This window comes from Ovis canadensis, chromosome 13 (assembly GCF_042477335.2).
Source record: "Ovis canadensis isolate MfBH-ARS-UI-01 breed Bighorn chromosome 13, ARS-UI_OviCan_v2, whole genome shotgun sequence".
In the NCBI taxonomy this organism is placed as follows: Eukaryota; Metazoa; Chordata; class Mammalia; order Artiodactyla; family Bovidae; genus Ovis; species Ovis canadensis.
The window spans coordinates 69,630,950-69,647,054 of NC_091257.1; the positions used below are offsets into that span (position 1 = coordinate 69,630,950).

Here is a 16,105-nt window from a genome sequence, read left to right on the forward strand (position 1 = left end):
AGATCAGGGCACACCCAACACTGCTCCACGCCGTTGAATCGCTGACAAAAGGCAGCCTAGGGACCCAATGCAGCCCCAGAGGCTCTGGGTGGCCATGGGGTCAGGGTGCATTTTGGGGGGTGTACACTGGGGGGCACACATGTTCAGGAGGGCTGTACCAGGGGCGCGCCCCAGGCACTTCCACAGCAAAGTGGTGACACAGTTTGGCCATGTGCACCCAGGAGCCCAGCCAGAGTTACTCATGAAACCAGCCCCTCCCCTGCCCTGGCCATCCACGGGCTGCCGTCCATACCGAAACACTCAAAGTCAAATGAGTTTATTCAGAAAAGGCCTCTGTACCACAGTAAGAAAATGAGTGCCCCCTCCCACCCCTCTAGACCCTGAAGGGCCAAGTTACAAAGGTTGGGGGGGCGGGGGATGGGTGATGGCACAGAGGAGAGAGGAGGTGGGAAGTGAGGTGGAAGGAAGAAGGCTGAAGCCTCAGCCTCTCCAAGGGCTGGGTCTGGCCTCCTTGCAGCTGCAGTGACCACCAGGGACAGGCCAACAGAGCTGGACACTGAGAACAGCTGACAACATGGCTCCCAGGCCTGCGGCAGGGCAGGGCCAGGAGGCCCACGGGCATCCCCTTCCCTAAGGCTCTCCGGGATGAACACAAGGGCCCCCCTCTGTGGGCTCTGCCCTCTCCACTTCCGGTCCTTCAGTGGCTGGGCTCCCAGGGGCACTCTGCTCCAGCCCTGCCTGGCCTTCTGCTTCCTCTTTGACCCCATTTGCACCCTCTTCAGCCTCTGAGCACTCAGATAGGGCAGGGGGCTTAGTGGTGGCCAGTGTCAGGGTGCCACCATTGGCTGCTGCCTCTGGGTGATCACTGGCACCTTGGTCCATCTTCCTTCGCTTCCTTACCTCATCGGCCACCTTGGCCCCCGGGGGCTGGGGGCAGGGCTGCTTGGCCTCCTCTGGGGCCTGGCTGACCACTTCCTGGGTCTCTGCCCTGAGGTTGCCCTGGCTGAGGGCACAGCCCTCCAGGTTCAGGGCGATCTTCTCCACCTCAGAGGCGCTGGCACCTGGCTCCCCCAGGGCCCGCTCCCGCAGATTCGCCTCTAGCTTCCTCTTCTTGCTCTCCTTGGGGTTTGGTGACTCTGGTCCCTGCTCCTCGCTGGTCTCATCTCCCTGGTCCCTCTCCAGGGCTCTGACCTCCTGGGACTCTGTGCCAGGTAGCTGGGGACCCTCGGCCAGCGGGCCTACTTCCTCGTCCTTCCCCAGCCCGCAGGTGTGCCTCTGGGTGCCGGCTTCGATGGGGGGTTCCCCAGGGCTCTCCTCCTCCTTCGCCTGTCTGGGGCAGGCCAGCCGGGGTGAGCAGGGCGGTGAGCATGGCTTGAACTTCTGCAGTTTGTCCTGGGGCCCCCAGACGAACCTGCAGCGGGGCCGGAAGTGCTCCCAGGCGAAGTGCAGCAGCTCGCGGCGCTGGTGCCGGCAGCGCACAGTGAACACAAAGTAGTCCAGGGCGCTGTGCCGCAAGCCTGGCAGCTGCCTCCGCACCAGCGTCTCCTCCAGGAAGAAGCGGGCCAGGGGTGCCTGGTAGTGCGCCAGCCCCAGCTCCCCCAGAGACTTGAGGATGCGGGTGATGCGGAGGTTGTTGTGGCTGTGCCTGGTGGGGACAGGAGGTGCTGGTGGGGCTGCACGTGCGTGGGCAGTGCTCAGCCAAAGACTGCCCTTCTCCAGCCCCCCTCACACTCCCCCAAGAGGCTGGTGTCCACCAGCAGAGACACTCCAGCCCACAGGTCAGTCCTCAGGTCTGTCCTCAGGTCCCTGAGAAGATGGTCTATGGGCCTGGATCCTGTAGGTGAAGGACTGTGATGTGTTCCCTAGAAGGGTGACTGTCTCCTTGGTCCCATGGAACACCCACCCCCAGCACAGCTGGAGAAGAACCAGATGTGGACCCTCTAGAGGCAGGGTCTGTTGCCCATGTGCCCTGAGCTGGCCCCCTCCACCCAGTGCATCCCAGGGGGGGAGAGGGGAACATGTCTGCCACAACCCCCAGGTGGGATGCTCAGTGATGTAGTAAAAGTGATGGAGCCCCTGGCAACCCAACCCATGCCCACATGGGTGGCAGGCCAGTCAAGAAGCCCACAGCTGAATCAGGTGGCACTCACCCCTACTCCCCCCTCTCCCTCTCCCATCCTGTCCGACCTGGTCCCATCCTTACCCCGCTCTGTCTTGCCCCCACCCTGCCGTTGCCCCACCTCCACAAGCTCAGAGGATGCTGGGAGTCTCAGGCTCTGCCTTGCAGTCCGCCTCCCCAGAGATGATCCTCCACAATCAGAGACCAGCTGTGCAGACCCCCAAGCTCCTGGCCTGCTCACCAGTTGAGGTTCTGGAAACGCTTCTGGTAGTTGTGTGCTCGGCACACCTGGCCGGTATCTCGGTCCTCGAGCTGGATCCCGAAGAAGCCCAGCATGAGCTCGTAGGCCTGGACCAGCCGCTTCCTGACCTCCGCAGACTTCTTAAATGCCTGGAAAAGCCCCCAAGGGTGGCAGAGAGCTCAGTGTCAGTGCAGCACAGCCAAGAGCTGGACACCTTCCTCAGGCCCAAATTCATTTGGGGCCTTGGCTCAGACTGTCAGGGTGAAGGGCCAGGGCGCAGGAGCCCAGGGCTGCTCACTTGACTTTGAACTGGCACCAGATCTCCCCAGCCTGAGGCATGTGCTGTAGCCTTGAGAGGAACTCCCTAACCTGTGGGAAGATCTCAGGGACCCCAGGGCTGGACACGGGACTGTAAGCACCCATCCTGTCTCCTGGGCACACCTGCTCGGCCTCGCCAGCTCCTAGAGCCCCCTCCCCACTCTCCAGGCATCATCAATCCAGCCCAAACCAGGGCTGACCAAGGCAAAGCCTGGTCACTCTAACTTGCTTGTTAGAGCAACCCTCTCAGCCAGATTTCTCTGGAAGCCTGCAAGGAGCACTGAGGGCCAGAGGCAAGGACCACTTATGAGGGAAGATAATAAAACTGTGGGCAGGGGAGTCCTTCAGCTCCTGTTCCCCAAGGGACCCGTGAACACCTGTGGCTAGCCGTGACCTGTACCTTAACCTCCAGAGCTCACCTCGATCTCCCGGAGCGTGAGGGGCTTGGCGTGCCAGTTCACCCCTGGCTCCCGCAGTGGAAACAGCCTGTGAGGGAAGGGATGGCACAGGCCTGGTGAGCAGCACACGCGGCCCCCAGGGCTCTCTGCTCAACTCCAGCAGGGCTGGCTGGACCTCGCATGCCACACATGCTGTGATCTCTCCCCAGGCAATAAAGTCAAAGGGTGAGGATGGGAGAGCTCCAGGGGGAGTGCCCAGGATAAGGACCCAGGACAGCCCACCCACAGGAGTCCCAGCCCACCCAGAGCCCAGCCTGCCCGCGCAGCAGGAGGGCACCTGCCAGACAGTGACCCGCCTCCCTACCATTCTTTCATTCTCACGTTCTTCTTTGCCACCCACCATTAATGCTGCGGAATTATTCTCAGGGATATCCTGTGCCCTGGGTCGGTCGCCTGCAAGCCGTCCTTAAAGGACACTGCATTTGCAGGCCAGCGTCCGGAGGGCACTTTAAGGCACCGTTAGAACCCGCCCTTGCGGCAGAGGGGCTCTGTGGACAGATTCAGGACAGCCTCATGGGGCCTCCAGCGAGCCAGCTAGTCGACTGCTCTTGCTATCCCCCAAAGCCAGCGTCAACCCCCAGTAGCTGAGGCTGTTTCCAGCTGGAGAACCCAGACCCGGTCTCCCCTTAGCTGGCCCCCGCCCGCAGAGCCAGGCATGGGGCACAGAGGACAGTGCGCCTGCTCAGTAAGAGCGATGCCTGGAAGAGGCGGAGCCAGGATCCTGTATGGGCGGGGCCTCAAGCCGCTCCTCAGAAGCCCCGCCCACTCACCACTGGATGTAGGAGTGATTGTCCTCCAGGAGTTCATAGTCTTCCTTCCAGTTCTGAAGAATGTCCTCAATGAAACAGCCTGGGAGCCCCACAGAGACAAGTCAGGGGGACTGCTGAAAGCCCCTCCCCTCGCCCCTTTCATGAGGACCTTGGGGCTCAGGTTGTGCACACTTCCTGTGATGTCAATCCAATTTAGGCTGACCACCACTGTGCAATCTGGAAGGTGAACCATTATGGCTGATAGAGGACAGACCGGAGTGGGCAGGCCATGCTGGCACTCTGGGAGAACCTGGGAGGCCCCATCGGGTAAGAGCGAGTGGTCCCAGACCTGCACCTGTCTTTGCAGAAGGGTGGCCTTGCTGCACCCCACAAACCACAGGCTGCTAGCTGGAGTTCTGCCTTCACACAGGGCCTGCTAGCAAGCCCATGCTGCAGCCTGGTCTCCGCAGGGCCCCCCCCCACTTTCTGCAAAGGGCCTGGAGGGGAATATTTGAGGCTGTGCGGCCCCTGGCACGTGTAGCAAAGGAGCCATAGACAACACGCATGTGGATGGGTTCTGATAAAACCTCACCATGGACATTGAAATTTGAATCTCATATGATTTTCACATGTCATAAATGTTATTGTACCATAAAATTTCCCCAACTGTTTAAAAAGGTAAAAACCAATCCTTCCTGTTAGTTTATGTATGCAGCTTCCTCACGATGGAGGCAGAGTCAAGTAGTCATGACAGAGATTGTGAGCCTGCAAAGCCACCAGCATTCATCGCCTGGCCCTTGGGAGCATGGTGGCCACTGTGTCCAGGCCAAGGGTTGGGGCCCTGGGAGTCCCTCAACAACTTAGGGGCGGGGTGGGGGGGGGCGGTGCTGTGGGGGTATATCTGAAAGCCACAGGTCCAAACCATGTCCCAGCAGACCAGACAGGCAGAGAAGAGAGGAATACCCCCAGAATGGAGCTGCCAGCAGCTGGGCAGGTACACACCGTTAGGCAGGAACCGAATCTCATTTTTGTAGAAACTCAGGTTGAGCATGTCACCATTGTCATCTCCTTCTACCAGATCCTACAGAGCCAGAGAAAGGTGACAAGGTGTCATCCAAACAGGCTGCCTCCAAGGACCCCTCATACTGAAGCATTCCTGGGGCGGGTGGGAGGGAGGAGGTGTTCGCTTTTGGCCCGTGAACCTCCAGATATCCTGAGGGCTGGTGAAGACCCCAAGTGCCAAACCTGGGTCCCCCATGACACAGGGGAGGACCAGCCTTCACACTTGGGAGATAGCAGCCACCTCTGAATACCAGTGACGACCACCCTCTCCTCAACAGTGTAGGCCAGGGCTGGGAGGTCCCCTTCATCTGCACCCCAGAGACAGCCCAAGGACTCCCTGAGACTCTTGGGTGCAGAGGGCAGGGGCTGAGGGCAACAGAAGCCATGAGATGGGCTGGTGGGGCCTCCTGTGGATGAGCTGGCAGCTGGCGCTGTCATGGTGTGAAAGGTGAGGGTGCTGTGGTGGGAGTTAGGGTGTGGTGCTGTCACCCCGTGATTACAGGAAGGATTCAGTCCTGGTGGGCTGCAGGGGTGGGTGTTGGGGGTAGGGCTGTGCACAGATACCTACCGGGTAGTGGTGCCGGTACCGGCGTGTGTCCAGTGCAGCTCGCCAATTTCGGGACACTGTCACCTTGAGCTGGGGAGAGAGAACGGATCAGATCCCAGCGGGGAGAGCCTCCCCATTCCTCAAGGAAGCCAGCAAGCAGGACCCACCCCAGGGAGGCCCCACCCTGATGAGGGCAGCAAGGACTGCGCCTAGCTGCCAGCAATATCAGAGGGGCCAGAGTAGCTGGAGTGAGCCCTCAGGATTCCAGACCAATGTGCATTCTTGGGGTGCCCCACGACTCCAGCATCATTTTCTCCTCCCTTGTTTGCTGGCATCACAGTTCAGGACCTCCTCTGGGAACCCCACCTCCCCCAACACTTCCTCCTTGCCCTGCACTCTAAGCTGACACCTAAGGGGCTGTATACTCAAGGGCAGTGGCCTTGCCACCTAGAGCCCCAGATGCTTCTGAAGGGGGTTTCTTAGCCAGAGGCTCGTTAGGTCAATGGACAGTGGGTGAAAATGAAACTCAGCAGAAGCTGCCCCACCCCTCATCTGTATCCATTTCTCAGCCTCCCTGGGTCAGTCCAGAGGGCGGGTCCTGACCAATGTCGGTCACGTGCACAGCTCAGAGCAGGGCCAGCGCCATAGGTGCACAGATGACAGCGTCCAGGAGGAAGCACCAAAAAGCCACACCAGAACCCAGTGTGCGGCAGCCAGGAAGGACCATGGGGGAATGGAGAGGAGATTGGGACTCTGTAGGAGAGAAGCCATAGCAGAGGGACAGGGAAGAGGTCAGAGGGCCATGGGCATTTCACAGGGAGGTCCATGTGCCAAACCACTGCTTTACGAGTGTAGCCCATGGAGCTACAGTGAGGATGGCGTCCTCCCACCTAAGATGCACCACGTCCAGTGGGCATCTGCCTGGGGGAAGAGGTGGATTCCTGCCCTGTGACCTGTGACCCTGAACCCTGCCCAGCCTACCTACCCTAGGAACTCGTGCACGCCTGAAGCACTGGAAATGTGCCGAGGTCGCCGGCCTTCTCGACAGGCCCAGGAGCCCCTTGGGGTTCCTCTCGCTGACTGACAGCTCCAAGACCCAGAGAGAAATTTGAACACCAGAGTGCTTATCTGCAGCACTGACGATCCATCACTGAGACCACTAAGGCTGGAACTCAAGCTTCCCCAGATACGGTGCCAGGATACCCTCGTCCCAGAGGGAGGGGGACACGTCGTGACAACTATCACTTGGGGCCCTCGCTCTCACCTGGAACCCCAGCTGGAGCAATGGCACCCACTCAGGGGTTGTGACACCCGGTGAGTACCAGCAAGTAACTGCCAGTGATGCTGAATGACCATGGTTATGACAAGTAACCAGTGGTGAGATCGAGGAGCCGGTGGGCACACCAGCTGCCCCGGCTCCGGCAAGCCACACACATGTAGCCTCCAAGGCCACCTCCAGACGACATGAGGTCAGCCCCAGTCAGAGCGGGTAGGTGCTGCTCCTAGTGAGGGTCAACCGGGTGGGGCAGGCTGGGGGCTCTGGGCCCTGGGGAAGGGTGGAGTCTTGGGCAGGGGAACCCGGGGTGGAGGCAGCAGCTCCAGGAGACAGGCGGTGAAGGAGGCCAGAGCTCAGGGCTGGGTCTGTCTAGAGGACGGAGCCAAGGGCCCGAGGCTAGAATGTGACAGGGGAGTCAAGGATGTGCTGGGGCCATCCTCTGGAGGAAGTGTCACCGCGCCGATCTGGCCCTGGGGACAAGGGTCTGAGGGTGGCCCCGGAATCCCTGCAAGGTGCCCTGGTGGAGGAGCGCGCGGGGGAGCGGGTCGGGGCGGACCTCAGCGTGTCCTGGGGACCAGGACGCGAGTATCAGGACAGGGCGGGAAGAGGGTAACCGCTGGAGATGGGGAGCCGGACCCCAAGCCGGGTCTCTAGGAGGTGCCTGCACACCTGGCCCCGTGGCGGGGCGGGGAACGGCCTGCCAGCAGCCGGGCTTTGCCCCCTTTGCCGCCGCGGCCTCCCCAGGGCCGTCGGGTTCCCAGGGCGCGGGGGCGGCACCTGGAGCGCGCTGGGCCGCGCGTCTTCCTCGGCTTCCGCGTTCCCCGGAGCGCCGGTCTCGCCATCCTCGCCGGCTTCCGCCCGCGGGCCCTCGCCGTCCTCCTCCTCATCCTCGTCCCAGGTCGAGTCGCAGTCCGGGTCCTCCATGCTCCGGTAGCGGTGGGACCCGCTCCGGCGGAAGCGAAAGTGAAACAGGGAGGAAGCGCGGGGGCGGGCCGGGGGGCGGGTCGGAGGCGGGCCCGGGGCTGCCGTCTCGGTCCGCCCAGCCCGGAGGAGGACCGTCCCCAGGATGTACTCTCCAAGGATGTACCTCTGGAGGAGGCCTGTCCTCCCACATCGAGAATATCCCTCCCCCCGAGAAAGCCCCTCCGGAGGACGCTCCCCTCTCCCCCGAGGCTGTCCCCCTCCATGCCCACCTAGGTATGGATTTCTCCCTGGAGAGGACCCTTGGGGGGTGCTCTCCAGGATACCCTCTCAGGACCCTCCCAGATCCCTTTTCCCCTGGAGAATGGCCTCCTCCACCCTGGAGGACGCCTACCCGCAAGATGTCCAGAACCACTGCCCCACCCCCATGTTCTCAGAAGAATGTAGACAGGAAGCCCACCCCCTGAGGAGGTCCCCCAGAGCATCCCCAGAACGTCCCTTCCCCTCTGAACACCCTCCCCTGCAGGGCACCTCTCTGCACCATGATCCCCCCAAGGATGACCTCAGGGAGGGTGTCCCCCTGAAGGGTGCCCCCCCGAGGTTGTCTGTAGCAGATGTCCCCCAGAAGTGTGCCCCTAGGAGGATACCCCTAAGTTGTCTGAGAGTCCCATAGTGCAGTGTCCTCGTGGGCCTGACCTGCTGTCCCCTTTGCTGCAGGTAATGGTTGTAAGACAGCACGGGTGCTGCCGTCACTGACTTGGAGGCAGCAGGTAAAGACCCAGACACTCAGAGACAGGAATGACCCAGGGTCACCCTCAGGGCTGGTCAACAGAGACTGAGGCCCTGCCCAATCCTGCAGGCTGCCAGGCCTCAGGTTGGTATGCCAAAGGATGTGACAGTCCTTGAGCTGGGGACAGCTCAGAGCTGGACAGAACCTGCCAGTCTTGTCCATAGGCATGGCTGAAGACCCTTCTTCATGCTGGTGCCAACTCTTTGCAGGCTTACCAACCTCCGTTACCTCTCTGGGTACCATCTCGCCTGGACAACCTTCAGGGACAGTGGTGACTCCCCCAAAGGTGTGGAGTTCTGGGCATTTCTGCAAATCTTCTGCCACTGATGGCCAGGGTAGGTGTCCCAAGGAGCAGGCAACAGAGGCAAGCTGCCAGGCATTGTGTGGGGCTGGCCAATTGCAGACTGTGGCCACAGGCCTGGACTTCTTAGCTGACTTGCAGCTGGCTGACTAGACCCTGGCTGTGACTTCTGGAGGGATGGGGCCCTCTTATGAGGCACAGATGGGTGCTGGGGTGCTCTGAGAGCACTTGGGTTGGTGGGCAGGACCCCCCACCTCTACCAGAAAACAGACAAGCATGTACTGGAGGACACAGGGCTGTAGCCCCAGGCTGCAGCACTCAGAGCACAGCCTCCCAGACTGCCTGCTGCCACACACATTACTTGTTCTCAGATGGGGCCCAGCTTCTGCTTTACAAGTGCCAGTCACACTTGACTGCACCACGGTGCCATCTAGATGCCACTCCCTGTGGTAGGAGGCCCCTCTGAAAGTGTGATCTTCTCCTGAAATCTCACCCCATGGGGCCCTTAGGCACCAGGTCTGACTGGGGTGTAAGCTTCTGCCTCAGCATCCTGCACAGGGCAGTCAGGACTGAAGGCCAGGGCTGCTCAGGATCAGTAGACCTGATACGAGACACTCCGTGCCAGGCACTCCGGGCCCTACTGGGGCAGCAGGTGCCGGCCTCCGACCCCCACCAGGCCACCTCTCAGCCCACGGTGCCCCATGGGCTCAGAGATTTCCAACCGCCTGTGGCTGATGTTGGGGGGAGGGGTGGCACCAGTGTCCTCCTGGTTTGTCAGGATGAGGGTGAGTGCCTCCTCTCTCACGTGGGAGGCCTGAGCTCCACCCCAGTTCTCATGCTGGGGGGCAGCAAGCACTACCCCCACCAGGCACCACTCCAGACCGGGTGCCTCTCTTCACAGTTTTTATTTGAAGGGATGCTCACATGCAACAAAGTAGCCACTCTAGACCTGTTACTAGTTTGTATATTCATTGTATCAAGTGATCCAAGTACATCAAAGCCTAGCTTCAGCTATAAATCTTGGAAAAAGACAACCTCCTACTATAAGAAAAGTTAACCGTGGTATCAAAATCACACAACTCCAGTTGCTTTTTTGTGCTTTAATGTCCCTCAGTCAAAAGCAAGTGTGTCTCGGTCAGCCTGGTGCCCAGGCTGCATCCACCCTCGGCCTGCCTCCCTCTGCTCATTCATTTGGTCTGTTTGCGAGTGGAGTGACCCAAGAATACAAAAATAACGGCTACAAATTCTCTGTATCTGGCATATAAAAACTGAGTGAAAAGTATCTCAGTAATCTGTTACCTTAAAACGAAACATCTCAGCAAAAAATACAACACAGGTTCAACTTCTGCAGTACTTTTTTCATATAAAACCCTAGTAAAATAGGCTTCTTAAAAATTAAATAGTGAAATACCAACCAAATTATATACATCATTACAGTACAGGTGAATGAGGCAAAGTACCCAGTTCTCAGTCTCCCTGGTGGTGGAAGGGCCGGCGCCTGCGGCCTGACGCTCCCTTGAGGCTGCAGTCAGTTGAGAGCGAGCCTTTGACGGGTGGATAGACGGAGAAATGGGAAGACCCGGGCCCCTCAGAGCAGAGAGGCAGTCCATGATTTATTGCTTGCTGTGCCCGCTCTCCGCCCACGCAGCCTGGTCCTCAGGCCCATGCCAACGCTTGGCCCCAGGTGCAGCTGAGCCAATGCGATGGAACCCACGAGTGTCCAGAGAGGACGTGGCCTGGGCTCTCACGTCCCGGGTCTCAGCATCTGAGTGGGACCCGTCCTGGGCGTTGGGGGCCATCCGAGCTCAGACGGTCTGAGTGGCACCTCAGGAGCCTCTGGCCCCTGAGGGCAGGCAGCAGGGCCAGTGGCATTTGACCCTCCCACTGCCTGGAGACCACAGCACCCGCCTGCTGCGAGTATCTACGTCCGGCGCCGCTTGGCCGCGCTGGGGCTGGAGGGGTTGCTGTTGGCGGTCAGGACTTTGTCGGTGACCCGGCTGCGCTTCCGCTTGTCTGGCCCCTCTTTGGACCCCAAGTCTGAGTTGTTCTTTTCTTTGTCTTTGCTGGACTTTTCTGTTGCTTTCCCCAAGCTTCCTGAAGATGAAAAAACTGGGAGACAAAATCATTTGGCTGAAAACAGAATATCCAAAATTTTATTTCATCTTCCTGTTCAGTTACAAAAATCTATACCTATGTACATGACATTGACCCCAAAAGGCTCCTCCCTAGCTGGGGGTGCCTGCATGGCTGTGCCCATCTTTGCTTCTCGGGGTTCACCCTGCACTGAGAAGGCTGCCACCCATTCTACTTTAGTCAGGGAGCCTCCTGCACCCCCACCCCCCAGGGTTGGCTCCGAGAGTGACTCCCCTGTGTGAGAGGCTCTCTCCGAGCAGATGGAAGCTGCCTTCTCAGCTGCTGAGACAGACGAATGACCCCATTGCTAGTGATGGGGAGGCCTCGCTGGGCTAGGGTCCATGCCCCTGGGGCCCCAGGGTGGGAGGGCAAGCTCCACACTTACCATCATCAGCCCCGTTGTGGGGGTCCACATCTTCTTTCATTTCCTCTTTCATTTCCTCCTCGATGATTACTTTTCCTGTGGGGAGATGACCAATGATGACCTGGAGCCCGCAATGCTGAGTGCCGTGGCCCCGTCTGACCATAGTGGCTCAGGCCAAGGGCTGCTGACGACTTGGGAGGTGTCTGCCCCTGTCCTGGAGGCCCCCAGACTGCCCAATCCTGGAGGGTGAGCACCACCCAACTATTGACCCTCACTCTCTGAGGCTCGTGACCTTCACCCTGACACCTTTTCCCATTCCCAAATCTGCCCTTGCCCGAGTCATACCTTCTCGGACTTCTTGAATGATTTCTTCTGGAAGGATGAAGTTCCTCTCTGGATTTGGGAACGGAAGAATCTCAGACTCGTGCTGATGACAAACAAGGGTGTTTTTTTTTTTTAGAAGCAAAGAAGAAAATATGATTTTAAATATCACATTTAAAAGAAAATGTGACTAGAGATGTAAGAGCCAACTCAGGAGTGACCAATGAGCACAGATGGCTGTCCCGAGGGGCTGCAGTGGGCAGGCGTGGGGCCTGAGGCCTTTGTTCTCTCTCGTGGAAACCAGGCAAACAAAGCAAAATGGAGGAGCCACCAGGAATGCTCGCCAGGCTCCACTTGTTCCCCAGATCACGTAGGCCTGGAGGGACAGAGAGCCAGAAACACCACCACCAGACAAAGGGAAAGGTGAGCTGGTGGGAAGGGTCTCTGGGTTGGGAGGGGATTCAGGAGACAGGGCTTCTAGTCCCCAACTTGGGAGCTGAGCTGCAAGCCAGGTGGTCAGTGAGTAAGTGTGCCACCTGCCAGCTGGGAGCTTCACAAACCCCGAGAGCTCCTGGGCCCACGGTCATCCTGTGGGGTGAGATCCACAGACCCATATTTACAAGGTCCCAGGTGACCATGGCATCAGCTCTATAGCGGTGCTGGGGTCCAAGGAACTGAGGAAGGAAGGGCCACCTGTCCTGGACTGAGAGCCTCCCTGGTGGCCCCCACAGCAGAGTATCACCGTACCCTGTACGGGGCATCACTGCCTCAGCACCCTCTGAGCCAGCGTCTGCACTTGAGAGCCATCTGTCCTGTCTACCGCACCAAAGGCCCCTCAGGACAGGGGCCCTGCCATACTTGTCTCTGTGTCCAGCTTTGGGCCCCAGCCTGGAGTGGAGATGCAGGAAGCGTCTGGGGGCCAGGTGACACCCCAACATGACAAGCATGGGGGGTCCTGCCAAGCTGCTGAACACTGGAATTCTGGGGGAGTGGTGCCCCAACGGGTGGGCACAGCCCTTCGGGCGGCCTGCTTCAGTTCAACAGCTTGACCTCGAGTTCCTGGGTGCTAACTGCATGCTCGGGGTCAGAGCAGTACTGTCATTTCTCTCCCTTCTCTGCCTTGGGACAAGGAGATGCAAACGACTTGCCCAAGGCCAACAGGGAACTTGTGGTGGTGAGGGTTAAGGACACAAGAGGGTCTGAGCTTCACTTAGAAGCTCAGGGTGGGAGGGAGGGAGGAGGGAGGGGCACAGGGTGGGGTGCGGGTGCAGCCCCGAGTCCTGACGCCTGCTGCCACAGGGCCCTGACTCCTGCTGTTCCTCTGCAGGGAACACCCACCTCTCTTTTCTGCTGTCCTGGTTACCAAGTTGACCTGCTCTCCCTCAGACCCAGCATCTGGGGGTTCCCTGAGGGTGGTCTTCCAGTTGGCCTGGTTCTCACAGAAACCACCATGTTCATCTCAATGTGACTCAGACCCGGTCACCTCCCTGCTTATAGTACTCGGGAGTTTTCCACAGGACTGACAACCTAAGAGCCCCCTCCCACACAGGCCTCAGCTCCCTAGTTATCTCCTGGAAAGATCTTAACTGAACCTCGACTCCCCCCCAAAATCTAAGGTAGATTCAGTGCAATAACTAGCTACTGTCACCAAGCTTGTGTTTTCATAAAACTACCCAGAGCTATCTTGTTTAACAACTGGTCACCTGTGGGACATCCTGGATGTCAAGGTAGGACGTGGTTGGTGGCTGGTAGGTGTCAAGGTAGGACGTGGGGGGGGGGCGGGGGGGACAAAGGCAGGGTAGGCGGTGTGGAGGGGGCTCCCTGCCAGCAGCTCTGTCTGCGGGGGTCCAGCTCACCAGTGCCTGCATGTCATACATGGTGCTCAGGTGGTCCCAGATGACCTTGGATGGGACCTGCCGACCGATGTTCTGGCTGAACTTGTCTCGGATACAGATCATGTGGAAGTGCCGGTTCACCCCTGCAGAAGGAAGGGGTCGGCTTGTGGGGGAGGGGTAGGCCAGCTGGTAGGGTAGAGAAGAGGTAGGGGGCAAGGGGGAGAGAGCGGGCAGTGGTTGCAAGGGTGTAGGGAGGCAAAGGTGGAGGGTGGAAGAGGTAGGAGGTGCAGCGGAGAGAGGTGGGAGAGGAAAAGGCAGGGGTGTGCAGCGGAGGTGTAACGAGGGCACAGGGGTGGGGGTGCACGTGAGGGCTGGAGTCAGCCGGGATGGGTGGCTGGGCACAGGAAGGGGGCAGAGTCGGGTGGGGGTAGGGTATAGAAGGGGGCAGCGTGGGCAGGAGTGGGGGACTGCTGGAGGAAGCATGGATGGGGTGCGCAGGTGGGGGCAGGGTGCGCAGGTGAGGGCACGGTCGGCGGGGTGCAAGCGCAGGAGGCCCCGCCCAGCGCGCGTCCCCGACCGTTGCCGGCCGCCCCGCCCCCACGCGGGTGGGCCGCCCCGGCGCGGCGCTCTGCTCACCGACGGGCTTGTGGCCCAGCATGGCGTGGAAGAGGCACACCTCCACCTCGGGGCTCCACACCACCGTCTCCTCGGCCGGGCTGGTGGCAGCCTCCCCAGGGCCCTTGTCGCCGGCCGCGCCGCCGCCGCCCACCTCGGCCTCCCCCATGGCCCCGCCGCCCAGCGACGAGCCCCGGGCGGGAGCGGGCACGGCCACGAGCTCCGCGCAGGCGCACTCGCGGCGTGGGCGCGCGCTCGACGGGCTCGCTCTCGGACTCTCCCGCGGCGCAGGCGCAGGCGCAGCTGAGCGCTGGGTCGCCGCGCCCCCAGGCGGCACGGTCCCGCGGCGCAGCGCCGGCAGAGCAGGCGGATCAAGCGAAGGAGTGGGTTTGCGTAGATGGATGGAAATGCCCTAAATTAGATTGTGCCCGTAGCTGCACAGCTCGGGGTAAACCCCGCTGAACTCTGCGCTTACGATGGCGGGATTGCAAGCTGCACCTCAGTAAGAAGCAAAGAAGAAAAACAGGCAACCTACAGTTCCTGCGAGTGGGGGCTCCAAGGGCTTCCACTGCCTCCAGCTGACCCTTGGCCTGAGCGCTGCACAGAGAGGCTCCTGCACACCGGGGCAGGGACGTCGGGGTACAGCCTTCCCGCCTGGGGCCTCCAGGGTGACCAGCATTGGGCCCTGGGGGTTAACCCTGGTCGGGAGGGGCGGGGCCAATGGGGCGGCCGGCCTGGGCAGTCAGGTGACAAGCTCAAAGCTGCGCCCAATCAAGACCGCCGGCTCCTCCCCGCCCCGCCCCGCCCCATCCCCGCCCCCGAGGGCTTCTCCCCGGCCCTTCTCCGTCAGGCCACGCCCACGCGGTGCTCCGGGCGGTTACCCAAGGCGAGGAGCGCTCTTGCTCTTCGTCTCCCCCTGGGTGTAGACATAGGGTCGGCCTTCCGGGTCCCTTTCTGGCTCTGCGGCTTGCCAGCCGTGTGAGCCAGGCAAAACGCTGAGCCTCTCCAGGCCGCAGGTGTCCTCCTTGCAGTGCAACTAACGGCGGCGCCTTATCCTGGGGTGCCCTGGGCACACGCTGGCGCTTCTTAGCCGGCATTTGGAACCGCTCTGGCCAGCCTCACCCCCGGAACAGCGGGGACTCAGTCTTGTCCTCCCTTGTGTGAAGAGCGCTGCTGGTGATGCCAGTCCCCACAGAGTGGGGACATGTGGCCCAGGGAGGATTTCAGTGACCCAGTGCCACCGGCTGTCCTGGAGCCACGATGTGGAGGGACATTGTGACTTTGCTGGGCCTGTGCTTCTTTCCTCTCTCTGACCCACAAGTGGGGCTCCCCTCAGGGCTTGCTGTGAGGTGGAATGGAGCACAGCCCAAAGCCACTTCACTCGGGCTCTGTCACACAGAAAGCACTAACAGACAGTGGCCCTCATCATTAATCTCCCTACACTTCCCAGACACTTCGGGGTCCCTGCTCCTCCACCAGGTCCACCTTCTGCTCATTCTATCCCCACCCAATTCCTGCCTTCTTCAATCTGGAGAGCCTCCTCCTCTAGGAAGCTACCCCTGATGCCCACAAGACAGCCTCAGCCCACCTGTGCCTCTCATGCAATCTCTTCCTCCTGCCTGGGGTCACCTGGGTGCTGGGCTGTGTTTTCGTTCTCTCTGGTGGCCACTGTAGCTGAGCTGTGTTCAGCCAGCAGCTGTGGTCCACAGACACCCGGTTCCTTTCATTCCAGGCAGATCCTAGAATGTGTATCTTCAGTCAGACTCAATGCAGAAAGACAGGTTGGATGATCTGGGCAAAAGGAAACTGCCTTCTCCACATCTTTCTTACATGAAGCCTCCTGGGTACTGCCCATTTGTCTGCTTCACCAGGTTTGTGTGGGACTGTCTCTACCCATGAGTATTAAGCCCACCTCTGTGCCCAGTGTCAGGGTGGAGCTAAATGCCACGCTCAGCTGCCAGGACTTTGCCTAATCCCAGTGATTTGGCTCATTTCTTTGTGTCCCACAGACATGAGTACAACTGGAGCCAGACTGAGGCCGGATTCAGGAATCTG

The 16,105-nt window shown here is 60.1% G+C and overlaps 2 protein-coding genes across 3 annotated transcripts; both read right to left on the reverse strand.

The window, feature by feature from the left end:
- Positions 1-300: 300 nt before the first annotated feature.
- On the reverse strand, positions 301-7,781 carry OGFR (opioid growth factor receptor). 2 transcript variants are annotated; one of them, XM_069546755.1, is made up of 7 exons: positions 7,548-7,781; positions 5,516-5,584; positions 4,888-4,966; positions 3,907-3,985; positions 3,098-3,164; positions 2,361-2,509; positions 301-1,645 (listed from the first exon to the last, which is right to left on the reverse strand). In XM_069546755.1, exons 1-7 carry the CDS (start codon positions 7,692-7,694, stop codon positions 631-633), a joined length of 1,605 nt encoding a protein of 534 aa, XP_069402856.1. In that variant the 5' UTR covers positions 7,695-7,781; the 3' UTR covers positions 301-630. The 2 variants fall into 2 exon arrangements, with proteins under 2 accessions (XP_069402856.1, XP_069402855.1); XM_069546754.1 differs by having other exon boundaries at positions 7,440-7,746.
- A 2,086-nt stretch (positions 7,782-9,867) lies between these two features.
- Positions 9,868-14,769, reverse strand: MRGBP (MRG domain binding protein). The gene is made up of 5 exons (XM_069546756.1): positions 14,072-14,769; positions 13,457-13,578; positions 11,625-11,706; positions 11,301-11,375; positions 9,868-10,891 (listed from the first exon to the last, which is right to left on the reverse strand). The coding sequence occupies exons 1-5, from the start codon at positions 14,217-14,219 to the stop codon at positions 10,704-10,706; spliced, it is 615 nt and encodes a 204-aa protein (XP_069402857.1). The 5' UTR covers positions 14,220-14,769; the 3' UTR covers positions 9,868-10,703.
- Between the last annotated feature and the right edge of the window lie 1,336 nt (positions 14,770-16,105).

Bases quoted from the DNA above. Each gene is read 5' to 3' on its own strand.
- OGFR (XM_069546754.1), bottom strand. From the start codon at position 7,694: ATGGAGGACCCGGACTGCGACTCGACCTGGGACGAGGATGAGGAGGAG. The intron at 4,967-5,515 runs GTAGGTATCTGT...CTGGCTCTGTAG, and splicing joins GGTACCGGCACCACTACCCG to GATCTGGTAGAAGGAGATGA. The intron at 3,986-4,887 runs GTGTGTACCTGC...TGGGGCTCCCAG, and splicing joins GATTCGGTTCCTGCCTAACG to GCTGTTTCATTGAGGACATT.
- MRGBP (XM_069546756.1), bottom strand. From the start codon at position 14,219: ATGGGGGAGGCCGAGGTGGGCGGCGGCGGCGCGGCCGGCGACAAGGGC. The intron at 13,579-14,071 runs GTGAGCAGAGCG...TTCCTTCTGCAG, and splicing joins GCTGGGCCACAAGCCCGTCG to GGGTGAACCGGCACTTCCAC. The intron at 11,376-11,624 runs GTATGACTCGGG...ATCTCCCCACAG, and splicing joins CATTCAAGAAGTCCGAGAAG to GAAAAGTAATCATCGAGGAG.